The sequence below is a fragment of the Rousettus aegyptiacus genome, unplaced genomic scaffold (genome assembly GCF_014176215.1).
Source record: "Rousettus aegyptiacus isolate mRouAeg1 unplaced genomic scaffold, mRouAeg1.p scaffold_m13_p_1, whole genome shotgun sequence".
NCBI classification, from domain to species: domain Eukaryota; kingdom Metazoa; phylum Chordata; class Mammalia; order Chiroptera; family Pteropodidae; genus Rousettus; species Rousettus aegyptiacus.
Genome location: NW_023416284.1, coordinates 32,023,178 through 32,039,314, shown reverse-complemented (window position 1 = coordinate 32,039,314; position 16,137 = coordinate 32,023,178). Strand labels below are relative to the sequence as shown.

General features: G+C 45.8%; 2 protein-coding genes across 11 annotated transcripts in view; both read left to right on the top strand.

Moving 5' to 3' along the window:
* The window catches only part of AGBL4 (ATP/GTP binding protein like 4), a 992,639-nt gene that overhangs the window by 765,796 nt on the left and 210,706 nt on the right, over window positions 1–16,137 (top strand). The gene's annotated exons all lie outside the window — the stretch shown is intronic.
* Window positions 1–16,137, top strand: part of BEND5 (BEN domain containing 5) — a 49,991-nt gene that overhangs the window by 412 nt on the left and 33,442 nt on the right. For 2 of the 7 annotated variants that reach the window (XM_016151318.2, XM_016151324.2), the window contains exon 2: window positions 14,867–15,000. The exons of 2 other annotated variants lie outside the window; for them this stretch is intronic. In XM_016151318.2, the coding sequence (XP_016006804.2) occupies window positions 14,867–15,000 (134 nt within the window). Of the gene's footprint in view, window positions 1–42; window positions 6,951–12,941; window positions 13,074–14,866; window positions 15,001–16,137 lie in introns of those variants that run through there. 3 more of the 7 variants (XM_036233766.1, XM_016151321.2, XM_016151325.2) reach the window with 3 other exon arrangements.

Below are 16,137 nucleotides of genomic sequence, written 5' to 3'. Positions count from 1 at the left end.
CCCGGGCAGGGGGCCTGGCTCTGGGGCAGAGGGGGCCGGGGAAAGCCACTGCTTGCGCCGGCCTCCTCCTCCCGCACCTTAGGCTGTTCTTTGGGGGACGGGGTGTCTCTAAAAGGCCAGACCAGTTAAAAATACCGGATGGTCCCTTTTGTCTTCCCCGCCTCCCCGACACTCCCGCGCTGTCAGTCTGTCTCCATCTCTCTTTCTGTGTCTGTCCTCCTCTTTCTGTTTCAGTCTGTTCTGCCGGATCTTGGCGCTGCTCTCCCTTTCTCTCCCTGCCTGTTTGTACTTTTCTCTATCTCACCTTCTCTTTACCTCTCATCCAGTTCCTTCTCTCTGGTCTGTAGGTCTCTTAAGTTTCTATAGCTATCCATCTCTCTCCCTTTAAGGCCCTTTTGATACCTCCTGGGAGTGAGGAGGCACGGCAGATATTGTCAGACTCTTCTAGGTGGGAGTCCCTCTTCACAGAGAGAAGCTGTGACATACTTGTCCCATCCAGGCCATCATTGGACGGGGTGAGGAGGCCTTGATTACTGGGCATCACTCTCTCTGGCCTCTCCCCGGCCAAGTGGTGGCCCGCAGCAACCACCCTCAGCTTCCACTTTTGAATCTCCCAGAAGGCTCTCTGAATGAAAGCTGAGGGCCCGAAAAGAGTTTCTAGGTCAGGATAAGACCAGACGTCCCATTCCTGCTTTTCCAGGGCCCTGAAAAATAAGCCAAGCAGGTGGTCTCATTCCCATTTGACAGAAGAGGAGCCTGAGATTCAGCTGGTGAGAGGAAAAGAACCTCTCCCCACCTTCAGCCTCCTACACCAAGTTCTTTCTGCCATCCTGAAGTACCTTTTCTTTTGTAAAGTGAAGGCAGTGGACACTCTTTCCCAGCTTATTGTAGGTGTCTTGGGTATGGACATAAGAGGAAAAGGGAAGTATTACTTCCGTTTGGGGGAGCAGCGTTTTAGCTTCTGCTGGTAAGGAGCATGTACCTTTAGAGTAGGCAGAGACAGTGAGCCATGCTGCCTTCCACTTGGAAGGGAAGACCTGGGGTTAGGAAATGAATGAAGATATTGCTGGTATTTTGTACTTTTGAGATCTCTCTCTCTTTTTTTTTTTTTTCCAACTTCACACTTAGCCTAACAGAGCAATCTAGCATATATTTAAATTAGGAAACTGGCGAGAAACAGAGGAGTGACTCGCCCAGGGTACCATTGCAAATGAGCGGTAGATTAGAGCTCTGGCTCATGACTTGTTCCTTTCCAGCACCTCATGTTGCCTCTGGAAAGCAAGTTTGCAGGAATTGAGTGAAAGAACTAGAAACTGATCAGCACCCGGGACCCTTTTCGGCAGACTGTCCTCTCCACATCCTGGACAAGTCCTGGGGCCCACGGGCCAGAAAAACAGAATGAGAAGTATGTAGAAAAGGGAAACCTTTGTGGCTGATTAGCTTTTATTTTGTTTGTTTGCTTACTTTTAATTACACAAGGAAAAGGATTAGGAGTTAATTCCCCCAGAGTATAGACCTGAGGAAGTTGTAACTAGATTGTAACTTTAGCTTCCCTTTGGCTAGAAGAAAAGGAAGCATGCTTTTTGATGATTGCATTGTACTCCTAGATCTGGAAGGGTCTTAGGAGAGAGGAAGTGATGTGTGTAAGGAGTCAGTGGTGTGTATGTCTAGTGTGTAATGGCTGTTTTCCTGTAGAGATTGTCCATTCACCCATTTGTTCATTCAACAAACACAAACACCGTGCTTGGCTCTTCAAGCACTGCTCAGAGGCTGCTTAGGCAGATGGCAGCCCCCAGTGACTGATTTAAAAATCAGTGGAAGTCCTCCTAAGTAAGACGTGTAGTTCTTGGTCTGAGGACCATGAATCTTGAAATATAGACAATTTATCCTTTAAGTTGGAATGTTGATAAATCTCTGGGGTTATTTTAAAAAACAAGAACAGCAACAGTGTAGGCAACATCTGGAAACTGGCAGAGTATATCCAGAGAAGAAGCGTGGGCCAGTTGGAGCAAAGTGAGTTGTGAAGCGCTCTCCCCCACCTCTCCTGTTTTTCTGTTTTTGTTTTTGTTTTTTGTTTTTTCATTGAGAGGAGAAGGAAAGGAACAACTTGAGATAAGTTAGACCACATTTTGAATTCCAGTCAGCTGGTTAATTTTTAAATCGGAGCCGCTGCCCTGGCTACAGACCTGACTGGAAGGGCCAGGGTGGGTTTAGGACTCCATTTACCCAGGGAGAACTCTCCTGCGTGTCCTGAAACCCCATCTGACTCAAATGTGGGAGCTCTGAGAATTGGCTTGCAGTGACATCATCTTAAAGAGCTCATCTTCTGCCATCGCCTAGATGTAAATACCACTGTGTTGTGGCACCAAATGTGAGGATGTGAGCCCTCAAGGGGGGGGGCAGAGATGGCTTTATGTTTGTGAATTTGCCATGATAAATGAATCCCTGTCTGGCACCGATAGTGTGGTGTCAGGGCCACGGTGTGGCTTTTGGTGAGAAGTGTATTACTTTACTGAGTATTTGCTGGGGCCAACCCAGAATCACCTTCAGGTGGACCTCTCCTTGTTCTCAAGAAAGGTCAAAGCCAACTGCCCTGGGGCTTCTCATTTTGCGAGCCCATGGTCGTTTAAACCTTAATTTTAGTGTGTGTCAGACCCTGGGGTATAGACCTTTTCCCGCCAAATTGGGATTTCAGTTCAGGGAAAACAGACACACCTTTATTCACAGTCTTGCTGTGTGCCTGTGCATTATCTCTGTCATTTCTCCCTGTGACTCCGTTAGCAGAGATTGTCGCTGTTATTATTTCCATTTTATAGATGAGAACACTGAAGCTCAGAGACTTGCTTGCAGCGCACAGCCAGTAAATGGCAAAGCCGGGCTCGGAACCCAGGTCTTACCGAGCCAGGCCCCCACTTGGCAACCTCCTTTGTAGAGTAGCTGATGTTTCTGTCAGCCACAACGTGTTTGAAAAGAGTGAAAGGAAATGGAAGAACTGTCCTCGAAGCTTGCAGTTTGAGGCAAGTTTCAAGCCAGAGAACAGTTTTCGTCTCTGAGTTTTCAAGCCTGTTCTGCTCTTTCTCTTCCTCTCTCACCAGCCTGCCCCTCGCAGCGCACACCCCTTGCCCTGCCCCTGTCAGTTGTCATTTCCCTGAGGAGAGCTCAAGGGAGCTCCCATCCGCCATGGAGAGTCCACGTAACTCAGGACTTGGCCTGCCTTCAGACTGTGGTCTTTTCCTTACTCGCATTTATTTGCCAAACAGATTGTGAAAGTGAGAGCTACCCATTAGGGGAGCTCACCATTATGTAACTGCAATCCACCCTGCTGCTGGGGTTCACAGTATTGAATTTTGTGTATACTTTTACTGGGTCAAAACTAGTTTCTCCAGGCTCAGAGTCTTAAAATTCTGTGCTGTTCTATCCAGGCACCTATGCGGTATTATTATTATTTAGATGTGTTGAATTCCCTTTGTTGTCAAGTGTCCCCTTACTCGTTCCTATGCCAGGCCCAGGGCTGTAATAAGCGAACACACAAGTGCACCAACATGTCTGAGGTACTGGGATCGAAGTGACGTACGACCCAGGGAAGATGAGCTAACTCTCCAGGCCCTCGTGTGGAGGGTTTCTGTGTGGGGCAGAGTGATGAAGAAGAATTGGCATCACCTTCAGGGAGGATGTAGTCTGAGGGCCCAACGTAAGTGCTAAACAGAGGGAGAAGCCAACACTCGGGGAGCACAGCGAAGGGACCGATTCCAGGTGGGCTTTGCAGTCTTTCCTGACCAGCTCCACTACCACTGCTTGCATTCAGGCCAGCACCAGCTTTTACTCCTCTAAACCAGTTGATCACCCTGTTTCCAGTCTGTCTTCCAAATTGCTGTCAGAATAATCTTCTAAAGCACAGTCTTAGTCAATTCACTGCTCTCTTTAGAACCTTCTGCAGCTCCCTGTTGCCTACTGAGTAAAACTGCAGGTTCTTAGCCCAACCTCCACAGTGGCCCCAGCCCCACCTCACTTCCCCAGCTCTACCCACCCTTTTAGCTTCCCCTGGATCTTCAGTACGTTATGCCATCTTAAGAACACACCCTCAGGCTCTCCTTTGAGCCAACCGGGATGGATTAATCATTGTTTGACATGGGTTCTCTGCCCACGGAGCTCACCTTCCAGTGGGGAAGGCGGATGTGCGACATGTTGTGGTCCAGCGAGCTGAGGGCTGTGATAGAAGAATGGACAAAATACATGCCTCAGGTGTTCCCTAGTCTGCCCTCCGTCCCCCAAGGAAGACTGTCCCTCCCCAGAGCTCTCCTTTTACTTTGCTCGTTCCTTACTTATGGATCTTAGCATTTCGTGTCTTGTTTTGGTTAGTCGTGAATGTACCTGTCTTCCTACCAGACAGTGAAGTCCTCCAGGACAAGGCCTGCCTTCCTCGTCTCTGTATCCGCGATGCCCAGCACGCAGTCCGCACCGGTTAGCCCATGTCGAACTCGGGAACTTTGGGAAGACAGGTGCATATTTTAGGCTTGGGGAGAGAAATTGGGGAGGGGGGCGGGAACCTCTTTAGCAGCAACTTGTTTTTTAGAACATAAACATGCGGTGAGATTTTGAGGTGTCATTCAACTTTGTTCATCTGGAAAAAGTCAACATTCTTTATCACTCCCTTGACTAGATGAAACCCCACACTTGAGAGAAATAGCTTCCAAAGCCACGTTCTTCTCGCTTTGGTAATTCTAGCTCATTCAGGGCTCAGGTCCCAGCTTGTCATTGTTGGTCCAAATAGATCACTTGCTCCAGAAATGCTTTGGAATGTCTACAAAGTTAGAGGCGAAGCAGGGGACTAGCCAATTTCATATGCAAAGATTGTTGCATGTCATCAGTGGGAGACTGCCAACAAAAGGATTTATTTTTTTTAAAGCGAGTAAAAACTTTTAATTTAGGTTTTGACATGTTCTACTGATATATGTTGGAGCAAAGATTGGAACTTGCCTGCTGTCATCTGTTGCAGATTCTACTAAAATGTTAACCGTTGAAGGTTCAGTGTGGTCGATTTGTCTTGTTCAAAAACCACATATTTGTTATAACTAAATGGGTATGTGTAACAGTACCTCGGAGCTCTGGTTCACAGGATGAAAGGAAAAAAATGCCCCAGGCAGGCTTAGGTCTTGCCCTTTTTCATGGTGTTTTGTTATTCAAGAACATACTAGCTTTTATTTTTAAAAACACACCAAACATGAGGAATTCAAATTTAGATCTTTCACTCCGAAATTAATTCCCTTTCCACAATGCCTTCTTACTTTGTCTTTTAAACTCCTTGTAGAGAGAAGATGTGTGTGCTCTTTATTTTAAAATGCTTACCAGAAAGGCATGCTTACCCTAAAGAAGTTTTCTCTGGTTCATTTAAGTTCCGCAGATACTGGGTTATCCTAGGGAAATCCAGGAGGAAGAATAGACATTGTTTTTTACTTTAAAGGACTTATTTTCTAAATATTCATTAAGTACTCACCAGGTTCCTAGCACTCATACTCTATCATACTCTACTTACAGCCTTATCGAGACGGGGCTTTTTGTTATCCCAGGAGAAAGGAGCTACTCAAACAATTGTTTAGTAGGTGCAGTAGGTGCCTGCCAGGCAGTGGGCGAAGCCTTTCCACATGCACAAGGCTTGTGGAGAAGTCTGAGCCAGCTCAGTCAAAAAGGACGATACCCACATCAAGGTAGGAATGGTCGTGATGGATCTGAGATGTCTTAAGGAAGGTGAACCCATGGGACTTAGGAACCAACAGGTTGTGGTGATGTGTGTGCTGATGATGTGGTGATCTGGGCTCTCACCCTCCAGCTCAAGAGGAGCAGTTGCTTAGAGGGGGAGGTGATGAGTCTAAATGGAGACATGTTGAATCTTAGGAGCGCACAGGACATCTGGACAGATACTCCAGGAGAGTACTTAGGCATGTGGTCTGAGTTTTAGGAGAGCACTGTGAAACTGAGCCAAAGGTCTCAATGTGGAAGTCATTAGCCAGGGGAGGGATGAGGTCACAGTGGGAGAGGGTGCCGAGTGGGAGAAGCATGCAGGGGAGAATTCTTCAGAACACACTACCTTTAAAGAGCTCAGCAAAGTAATAGGGCCCCCAGAAAGGTCACTGGGAAGAAGCGAAATCAGGAGATAACCAAGAGAGATAGGTGTCCTGGAAATCAAATGGGGAGGGAGACTTTTTGGGTCTCAAATCTAGGCTTGTTTTTGTTTCTTGTAACTACACAATAACTACTTTTTCTTCTGAGCTCACTGACAAGACATAGGCTAGGACAGGACAGTTAAATATATAAGCAGGAGAGGAAAAGGTTTGCATGGGATGATATTTCAGTAGTTTTCAATGTCTAGGGTTTGCCCCGGCAGAGAAAAGATCAGACCTGCTCTTCGGGGTCCAGAAAGCAGAGTTAGGTTCAGAGAATGGAATTCATGGGGCTCGGTGGGAGCAATGTAATAATAGCAGAGGGCAGGTGAGCAGTGGAAAGGGAGTCCAGCTTGGTGATGAGCTCCCTGTCACCAGAGGTGGCAAGCAGGTCAGGGATATTCTCGAATAGAGTCCTGCCCTATGAGAGAATGTGGTTATACAACCTCGATGTCACTTCCTTAAGTATCAAGGAGGAAGTGTTGAATAGGCTTTGAAGCCAGACAGTCTGGGTTCAAGCTGTGACTTTGCTACTTAGAAGATATAAGTAGAGAAATTACTTCAGTTCTCTGAGTTTCAGGTGCTCATCTGTAGCATGGAGATAGTAATCACCTTGCCAGCCCTGTTATTTAGCAGGGTACTATGGAAACGTGTCTAGCACTTAGTAGGCACTCATTAAACAGAGGCAGCCTTTAAGGACTGCGGTGGCTACGGGTTGCTGAGAGAACGGCTTTCTCAGTTGTGGGTACCACCCTCTGTGGAAAGGAGTGACTTGGAGGAACAAGCACACAGGTAAGGAGCAGACAAGTTTAAAATTTAACTTTTGTGTTTTCATGACAGGCTTACCATCTCCCCTCCCCCCATGGTTTGCCCCTCTGTGACTTTATGCTGGTGCCACGTAGTACCCTGGAATTAGCCTGGCGAAGCCTCTCAGGGCAGCTAGACAGTGAGCTAGCAGGCGGAGGTTCCTAGTTTCATCTGTGCCCTCGCCCTGTGTGACCTGTGCGAAGGCCGCTGAGGCAGTGGGGGTGAGAGCGAGGCCGCCCACTGAAACCTGGCTAGCGTTTCCTTCTTCCCCACACTGGAAGGGCTCGGCAGGACATTTCTTCTTCCTGTGTGCCCACCTGGGGGGATTAGATCATTTGCTCTTATCTGCACTACATAGAAGAGAAAGAGACCTGGAAGTTCCTGTGGCTGGCCAGCAGCAGGGGACCTGTTGAGGTTCTAGTCTAGTCCTTAGGTTTTACAGAAAAGAAAATGGAGAGGATGTGATTGGGCACCTAGTGTATTAGTTACAGAGCCAGGCTTCGAACTAGTTTTCCTGATTTCTTTCTGCCATACCACAGCGGGGCTTTCTTTTTTGTTGTCTTGGCTGGATACAGTCCTTGAAACTTGAGAATTTTGTGTGCCCTGGCTGGATACAGTCCTTGAAACTTGAGAATTTTGTGTGCCCTGAGTTTTATAAAACAAAACACCGTAGGCCAGAGAATGCAATGTGCGTGTCTTCTTTGTGTCTTGTCTGTTTTTAATGCAAACATAAGACTTTACAGGATTTTTGAACAGATGAAAACTTTAAACTTGCATATAGATATTTTTAAAACAAGACCAAACCTTTGTAAAACATTTTATGTTTAGCCTTTCAGAATTTCATCGTAGCTAACAAACCCACACCAAATTAAACTCTGACAGATTCTTTTAATTATCCAGCACGATTATATGTAAAATGGGAGTCAAGACAGCGCCTCTTTCTTTTTAACTGTGTACTGTGAACTCTTCAGGGCTATCTTCACTTGCGAAGACAGACTCGCATTGGGTTTCTTGTTCAACTGCCCGTTTTCTAAAACACTGCGTGCTTATTACCACGCCTCTGTCCTCCCTACCCCCAATTTAATGGGATGTTTGTCTCTCTCAAGTTAATAACAAATACCAAGTTCTTCTATATTTTTGAAGAGCAGCTTTTACTGTATTTTATAGCTTTAAATAGGGACTCTATTTGAGGATTATTTGGAGCTTGGTGGCCTGATCGGCTTGTAGTTCAGGAGTTGGGCATCAAGTCATATTTGTATAGTGCTTAGTTCAAATTGCAGCATTCTCCTAGAATATAGGCAAGATCTTAGAAGAAAGGCGGGCACTTCAGAAGTTGTGTTGATTCACCAGCCATTAGATACGTGCCTTTTACTTGAGTTGAGGAAGTTACAGCAACTCGGTAACTTTTGTCTTGTTCCTGTAGGATAGTTAGATGACAGGAACAGGGCCGGAATGTTATGCAAACATGATTTGAAATTCTGGCTCTGCTAATTAATGGCTTTATGTCTTAGACAAGCCCCCTCACTTCTTTGAGCTTCAATTTCTGCTTCAATAGAATTATTATGGGGATTAAATATAGGGATATCAGTAAAGAATTTGGCACAGGACCTGGCACATAATAACTGCTTACTTAATATTTGTTGACTGGATCGGTGCTGTTAGCTGACTTCATAGTAGCTGGAAAGGAGGAGAAGATAGTTGATGTTCAAATCCTTAATGGTTTTCTTTGCCCTGGAAACAAAAGAATTAGGAAATCAGAACCAGTGAAGATTACCTCTACCAGTCTGTGGCCTGTGAGGAACCGGGCCGCACAGCAGCAGGTGAGCGGTGGGCAAGCAAGCGAAGCTTCATCAGTGTTTGCAGCTGCTCCCCATCACCGCCTCAGCTCCACCTCAGATCATCAGGCATGAGACTCTCATAGGAGCACCAGTCCCTGGTGCCGGAAAGGTTGGGGGCCGCGGGACTAGAGAGTTTTCTTCATCCTTCTGAGTCAGCTGCTAGTTTCTTCCATGGTTTCCTGGAATTCGAAACCAGAAGTGTACTCCAAAGCCACATTAAAATGCTCCGTGAGGTTACTTGCTGTATTAGATGAGCCACACCACTGTTCACCTTCATTAATATGACCAGTTAAGAGTTACAGCTTCTTGTCAGCCTGTGTTTAGTCTCCTCTTCACACTTCATCCATCTTGCTTGCCACTACTACATTAATCTTCCTAAAACATCTCTTTCATCATGTCTCAGTCTGTGTCAGATACCCACAGTGGCTCTCTTTACATGGGATAAAAGCCAAGCACATAATCCACAAGGGCATCCTAACAGCCGTCATTTATTGGACACCTATGACAAGAAAGGCACTATGCTTGGTGCTTTACATGCACTAATTTTTAGAAAACAGTTTATTATCCCTGCTTTACAGGCAATGAAACTGAGACTCAGACAGGTTAAGTAGCTTGCCCATGTGCCACGGTTAGTGTGTAGCAGAGCCAAACCAGGACCACCTGACTCAAAGGACTGGGCCTCCCTCTCCTATTCATTTATTCCACCTTTTATGATGACACTGAGTGAGCAATAATCTCTGGGGTAGATATGGATGTGAGGCATCACCGTCAATTCAGGATTAGAGCTAGGAAGGCCCAGAGGCCAGAGAGTTGTCCTGTGAGAGCTAGCGTCCCCCAGGAAGTCAAACTTCGTGTTTTGGCTGGTGTTCTTGGTACATATTAGTTGTCATGGTCCAAAAGCCAAGGACCACTTAGCATAGTGCTCAGCCCAGAGCAGGGGCTCAGTAAGTGTATACTGGCTACAGAAAAGGATGAGTGGAGGTCCCATGTCTCCTCGATCCGGGAAGCGTGCGTCAAGGAAGAGACTGCTGAGCATCAGGATGGAGCCAGGAGGCAGGTAGCTCTCAGAGGAGCCTTAGGATTCCCTTGGCCAAGGATCAAGGCAGCCAGGATCCAGGTTAGGAGGCTTGAGATTAGAGGTGCTGTCTGCTTATAGTCCTTTCTGGAACATACTCCTGTCACTTCAGACTTTCCTGTAGCGCTCAGCCTACCTTTTCAGAGAACCCATTCAAGCTCTGAGGACTAGCTGCATTCTGTGTCTCTTGTGCCTGGGGATAGTTACTGCTTTCTGGGGACTTGCTGAGGATGGACAGGTCTGGTAGGAGGACAGGAGTGAAGTGGTCTTCTGCTTGGAACTTCAAGCTGGGGAATTTGTGTGTCCTTATCTATTGCCTTCACTCACTCATTCAGCATTCGCCCAGGCTCTACCATGTTTCAGGCATGTGTTTAGAGAGAATAGAGCTGGGACTTGGGAGGCAGAGAGACCTAGATCAACTCTTAGCTTCGCACCTTTCTTTCTGGGTAGCCAGAAGTCTTTTTTGAGTCTCATTTCTCCTTTTGGTGGGGACAAAACTGTAGCCTATAATACTTAATTGCAGGGTTGATGTGAGGTGTAATAACTATGTGAAGACCCTTACGGTGGTATCTGATAGATAGTAGACATTCCACCAGTGGTGGCCTATTTTTTAATTGAAATGGAAATCACATAACGTAAAAGTCACCATTTTAAAGAATGTGCAGTTCAGTGGTTCTTAGTATATTCACAGTGTTCTGCAACCATCTTTCCGGTCTAATCCAGAACCGCCACCTGTTTTCCACAGTGGCTGCCGCATTTTACAGTCCCGCCAGGAATGTAACAAGAACTCCAATTTCTCCACATCCTCCCACCGCTTGTTATTTTTCTTTTCTTTTTTTGATTACAGCCATCCTAGTGAGTGTGAAAGTGGTATCTCATTTCACTTTTGATTTGCATTTCCCTAATGATTATGAATATCTTTTCATATGGTTATTGGTGCAAGCTCCTTTTTTTTTGTTATTCTTCCATTAGACATTTTTGTTTCATGAGTTCTTCCTGTAGGGCCAAGCCTATAACATGGGCTCTGCCTTTAGGTTACTCATAATCCAGTGAGGAAGGTAGATCTCAAAGCAGATGATTGCAACTTGGTAAGAAAATAGGCTGCAGAGAAGGTATGTATGGTAAGTCCTCCCTTAATGTCCTTGATGGGTTCTTGGGAACGGCAGTGAAACAATGTATAACGAAACCCATTTTTACTGTAGCCTAATTGATATAGATGAGAATTAGGTTCCTATGGCATCTCATCAACATTTTAATGAAACGACGTTGAATGAAATGACAGTATTCGAGGACCTGCAGTACAGTGTATAACGGGGCCTTTGAGGAGGAGGTGAGTGGAGGCCGAGTGGGGTTTGTCAAGCAGACAAGGAAGGAGGCGTTCCAGTTAGAAGAGCAGGGAGCTTTGCGTGTAGCTGGTAGAGTGGGGCCTCCTGTCATCAGGTGCAGGGAGTGGAGCATTCCTTAGTGTCACCTTTCCCAAACCAGGTGGCCAAGCAGGTCTCTCCCTCAAGAAGCAAGCCTGCAGCAGGCTCCGAGCTTCGTCATCCTCCACGTGTTTGTCTGCACAGGACTCTCTTTTTTTCGAGGCTCATTTACCCAGCTGATTTGATCCCCACTTGAGGAAGATGCTATAGCTCCACTTCTACAGAAAAAGGGAAATGACACACTCATTGACATAGCAGCTCACCTGACTTCTCGCTCCTACAAAGTGGCAGAACTGACTTGGAGTCCAGGTTCTCCGACTCCTAATGTCTTTATGCCTGCAGACTGAACCTCAGCTCTTCTTACTTGGACGTTCAAGGCCATTTATTCTCTAAGCTCCAGCCTCCTCAGCTTCCTTCCTCACCTCTCTCTCCTGCCTGTTACTGAACTGAATGATTTTTTGTAACCATTTCAGTCGAAATACCTCCCCAAACCTTCGGCTTCCATTCTTTACCTCTCTTGTGTGGTCCAGATTCTCCCTGTCCTTAAATGGCTATTTTATGAGCACTGATTGCCAAGTGTCATTCACTCCACTCAAGTTCTTAACATGCAGAATTGATCATCTTCACAGCATCGTGGCACTGTGAGTAGGAATTATTTACTTCAAGTCACAGATGAGGAAACAGCCTCAGAGAATTAATGTCACTTACTCATGATCACCCAGCAAGTAAGGGGTTTGGCTCAAATGCTGTCTCCTATCAAAAGCCTGTCGTGGTTGCATTGAGGGAAGTGAGTGATCTGCCTTGCCCCTAAAATCCTTTAGCAGTTACTTCCCCCTTATTCAAATTCAGTATTTGAGATCTTGGGTTATCTTTTTCATGGATTTTTATCTTATGTCCCCAACTGGATGCTTATTCTCTCATGACTGCAGGGCCCAGGCTGGTTCCTGCAAGGGTAAATTTTCAGTAAATTTTAGGCTGAGGCATAGGAGGAAAAGCTCTGGACCCTAGTTATGTGGTCTTTCTCATACTATTCAGGTTATGACACTGACTCTTGTGACCTTGCACAACACGGAGCTCTCCGTGGGAATCTTGCTTGTCCTGCCCCTTCTGTATCCCTGGGCCTGATTGTAGCACGGATGAATGCATGGACTTTACCATTTGGAACCTCATTTTCCTCATCTGCACTTTGAAAGGGTTGAATGAGAATGATCTGATGATCATTCTCAGTTTAATGTTACCTAGTTTTGTGAGTCTGAATGATTGCTTCTCTGCACATCAACATGACCCTGAGCTCTACAGAGTTTCAGCTCAGGGAGGTGGAACATAGCTTGCCATTTCCAGTTTGGTGGCTGAATCTCAAAATTTGCCCTTGAACTTGTTAAACTGAGGATTGGCCCCGGAGCTTTGCCCCAACACATTCAGAAGTCCTAACGCCGCCCTCTCAGCCCTGTACCTCTGTTTCTCTTTCCCTCTCTTTCTGTCCCGCCCTCACCATTTTTCTCTCCTCCATCCTCTCCCTCTCTTCTTCCTCCCCGCCCCCTTTTCTTTCTTTCTTTATGTTTGTTTTTTTTTTTTTCCACATGGGAAAACACCCGCCCCTCCCATTTCAGGATAACTTCATTTGGAGTACTTTCTTTAGGTTTTATATGTTAGCAGCTTCTTGGCTTAGAAAGAATCAACAATGATCTGTCGGAAGCTGTTCCTCTTTCGGAGACCACATCCCTACTATTGCTCATGCCGGACCCATTGGATGTATTTTATAGACACAAAGGTAACAAGAACAGGCCTTACTTATCAAATTGGAACCTGAGCTCCCCCAGGTAGTGAGAAAAGCTGTTTTCATCTTTAATCAAGGAAGCGGTTATTAACAAAGACCACCTCTTTTTTTTTCCCCCCCTCGGCAGTTCATTTACACTCTATACCTTGCTTAAGTCATTGTTTTTTAAATTGTATTTTTATTCACCTTATGGTTAGCCAAATAAAGTGATTAGCATGTTAATGCCAATTTTAACATCCCGTTCATTGAGTGCCTAGTGCCTAGTGTGCACTCAATGTGCAGTGAGTTGTGTCAATTATTGCTGTCCTCCTCAGAACTAGCGCTACACAGGACACACCTGAGCGCAGTGAGACTAAGCTTGCGCCCCTCCCTCCTCACCCTGTCACAGAAGAGCAGAGGTTCACGCTGAGGTCTTGCTGATGCAGAAGTCCTGCCTCTGGCCAGCTGAGGTTCCATTCCTAAGACCATTTGAAAAGATTTGGCATTTGAATGCATTGTGTAATAGTTATCTGCTTATTAGATTCCTTCTCAGCTTTACTAACAAGTTTTGAGGAGAGAAGCCTGGTCTGGGGGAAGTGTAAGAACGTGTTTAACACAATCACATATGCATGCACACTCGCACACATAAAGACCCTCAAAGACTGGATTTAACCAGCTACCTCACCGTGCGCCACATCCAGCACTGGGCAACATGCTAGAAACAGCATTTAGGACATAGCAAGGGGAACCTCTGAGGAGTCTAAGAAACAGACATTTCCAGAGTCTCAGTTCCATCCCAGAAAACAAGACCTGATGTATTTACTACAAGGGGCCAGTTCCAGAGCAGTTTCAAATACTACTTCTGGGACGCTCCTGTTTGAATTTTTACTTTGATGTCCACTGTGAGAGACAGATCTTGGAAATAAAGTTTGAAATCTGGGCAGGAAAAAAATAATTATCTTCTAGCTGATCTGAAGTTGAGCTCTAAGAATAAGAAAGTGGTGGGAAAAGATCCCCCTGTAGTGGTATAGCACTTTACAGTTTGTAGCACACTTGAGTACATGTTGTTACTACATGGAAGTTCTGTTTCCCTCTCTGGTCCCCGCTCAAGCTCACACCTCTGGCAAACCCCTTCTATCCTCTGGGCTTGAGTTCCTTCACCTGTACAATGAGAGAGTGGACCAGTCCGTCTCTGAGGCTCCTCAGACTCTGCCATTTTGTGATCTGATACCAGTAAAAATGCAGTAAATGTTACTTGTTACTCTTCCTTTATCTGTCAGCCCTCAGCCTGTCCTGTGTCTGGGCTGTGGGGGAATCCCTGTCTTTCCCGCTCAGGCTTTACCTCCTTGAGCTATCATCCTTTTCATGCCTCTTGGTATCTGAGCTAACAGAAACCCACCAGCTTTTTCCAGGAAGTCACTTGGCTTAAAAAGATCTCATTTGTTGAGAGATTCGTGTACTAGTTAAGTTTAGACTAGGTAACAATCTAAAGGCCATTCCATTTACCAGATTCTATAATTCCATAAAAGGCCACCCTTTAAGATGTCCTTAGAGAAACCCCTAAGCAGATTCATCGGCCTCTATTTCAGCAGTTTGCATGGCAGTTCTTTTAGTCAGTACTCTTGATCTGAGACTGATCTGCACTGCTGCCTTTAGGGTCCCTGCATATAGGAGGGAATAGTCTTTGGATTTATTTGCCTTTCCTTTTTAACTGGTCTGGCCTCAGTCATTCTCTAGCATTTGAGGTTATGGGCGTTTTTTTTAGCATTTTGACTCAATGAACCTTGTTTTCTTGATGTGCATTTTAGAGGACAAATCTGACCTTGAAAACAGTGTGATGCAGAAGAAAATAAAAATCCCCAAACTTTCTCTCAATCACGTAGAAGAAGATGGGGAGATTAAAGATTATGGGGGAGAAGATTTACAGCTTAGACACATCAAGGTAACAAAATCTTTCCTTTTTTGCAAGTATGTGGGAGCATTTTCAGATTTTTGATAGCATAAGAATTCCAGTTCGGCTGCCTCTCACCATATAAATGTCCCCTGGTGTCACAGGCCATGATCTTGTCAGGTCAGGAAAGATGAGGACAGCTAGCGTGTTTCTGGCCAACCTTCCAGGGAGCCCTGCTGCATGCCGGCCCACCCAGCACCACCCCATTTGCACCATCTGTGAAGGGTACTTGCGGCTGAGGGTTTGGATCGGTGCCCCTCTCTCCAGCCCACAGCTCTGGAGAGGTCTCTGCCGAGCTCCAAGAACATTAAGCAGGCCGTTTTGGGGCAACAGTTCCAAGCCAGTCACTGTCACATTGCCCCAAACAACTAAGGGTAGACTCACTAGGAAATGGGGTGAGCCAGGTTCACAGAAAGGGGTGTATGAGTTGTAAGAAAATTTTTGCATGAGGTTGCATTTCCTTTAGTGTGCAACCCATTTGGTCTCCTTAGCCTCACTTGTAAACCTGCTGAAAATCTTGTTCAACAAGCCAAGTGTATTTTCTGTATAAGGGGTACCCAATAGGAAGGGAGGAGAAAGAAGGATGCTTTCTGCGTTGACCATGGTCTGATTTTGGGCACAAGGTCAAGAACGTTCCCAAGGTAGAGTCCAAAAGATGCAGTTGAGTTCAGTTCATGCATTCATTGCACCCTTGCTATGGGCCTGGCCCTGTGCCAGTCTCTCAGGTCGTGGAAATTAGCCAGATGTGGTCACTGCTCTGGTCTTATAGTGTCATGATGCAAACAGAAATCTAAAGTGATCATGACAGTTTTAGCTGATAAATTCATCTAGACTAGTGGATGGAATGACAGGATAGGATATTGTCATGTAACTGAATATCAGAGTCATGTTTGGGTCCTGGGGTTCTTTTGTTTTTTCTTTAAATTTCCAGAAACTTAGGAAGAAATTAAGGCAGGCTTGACCCGACATAGTTGAGTTGTCTAAAACCTTATTTGTGTCCTCAGTTGTCTTTGCCTCCTACAAGCGCCCCCAGTCAGGAGAGCTCCTGGCCCTCCTGACCGAGTGAAGGGTTCCGTTGGCTCTGTAATTCTCACTCCTCAGTGGAAGCTTTGTCCACTCTAGCTGGAA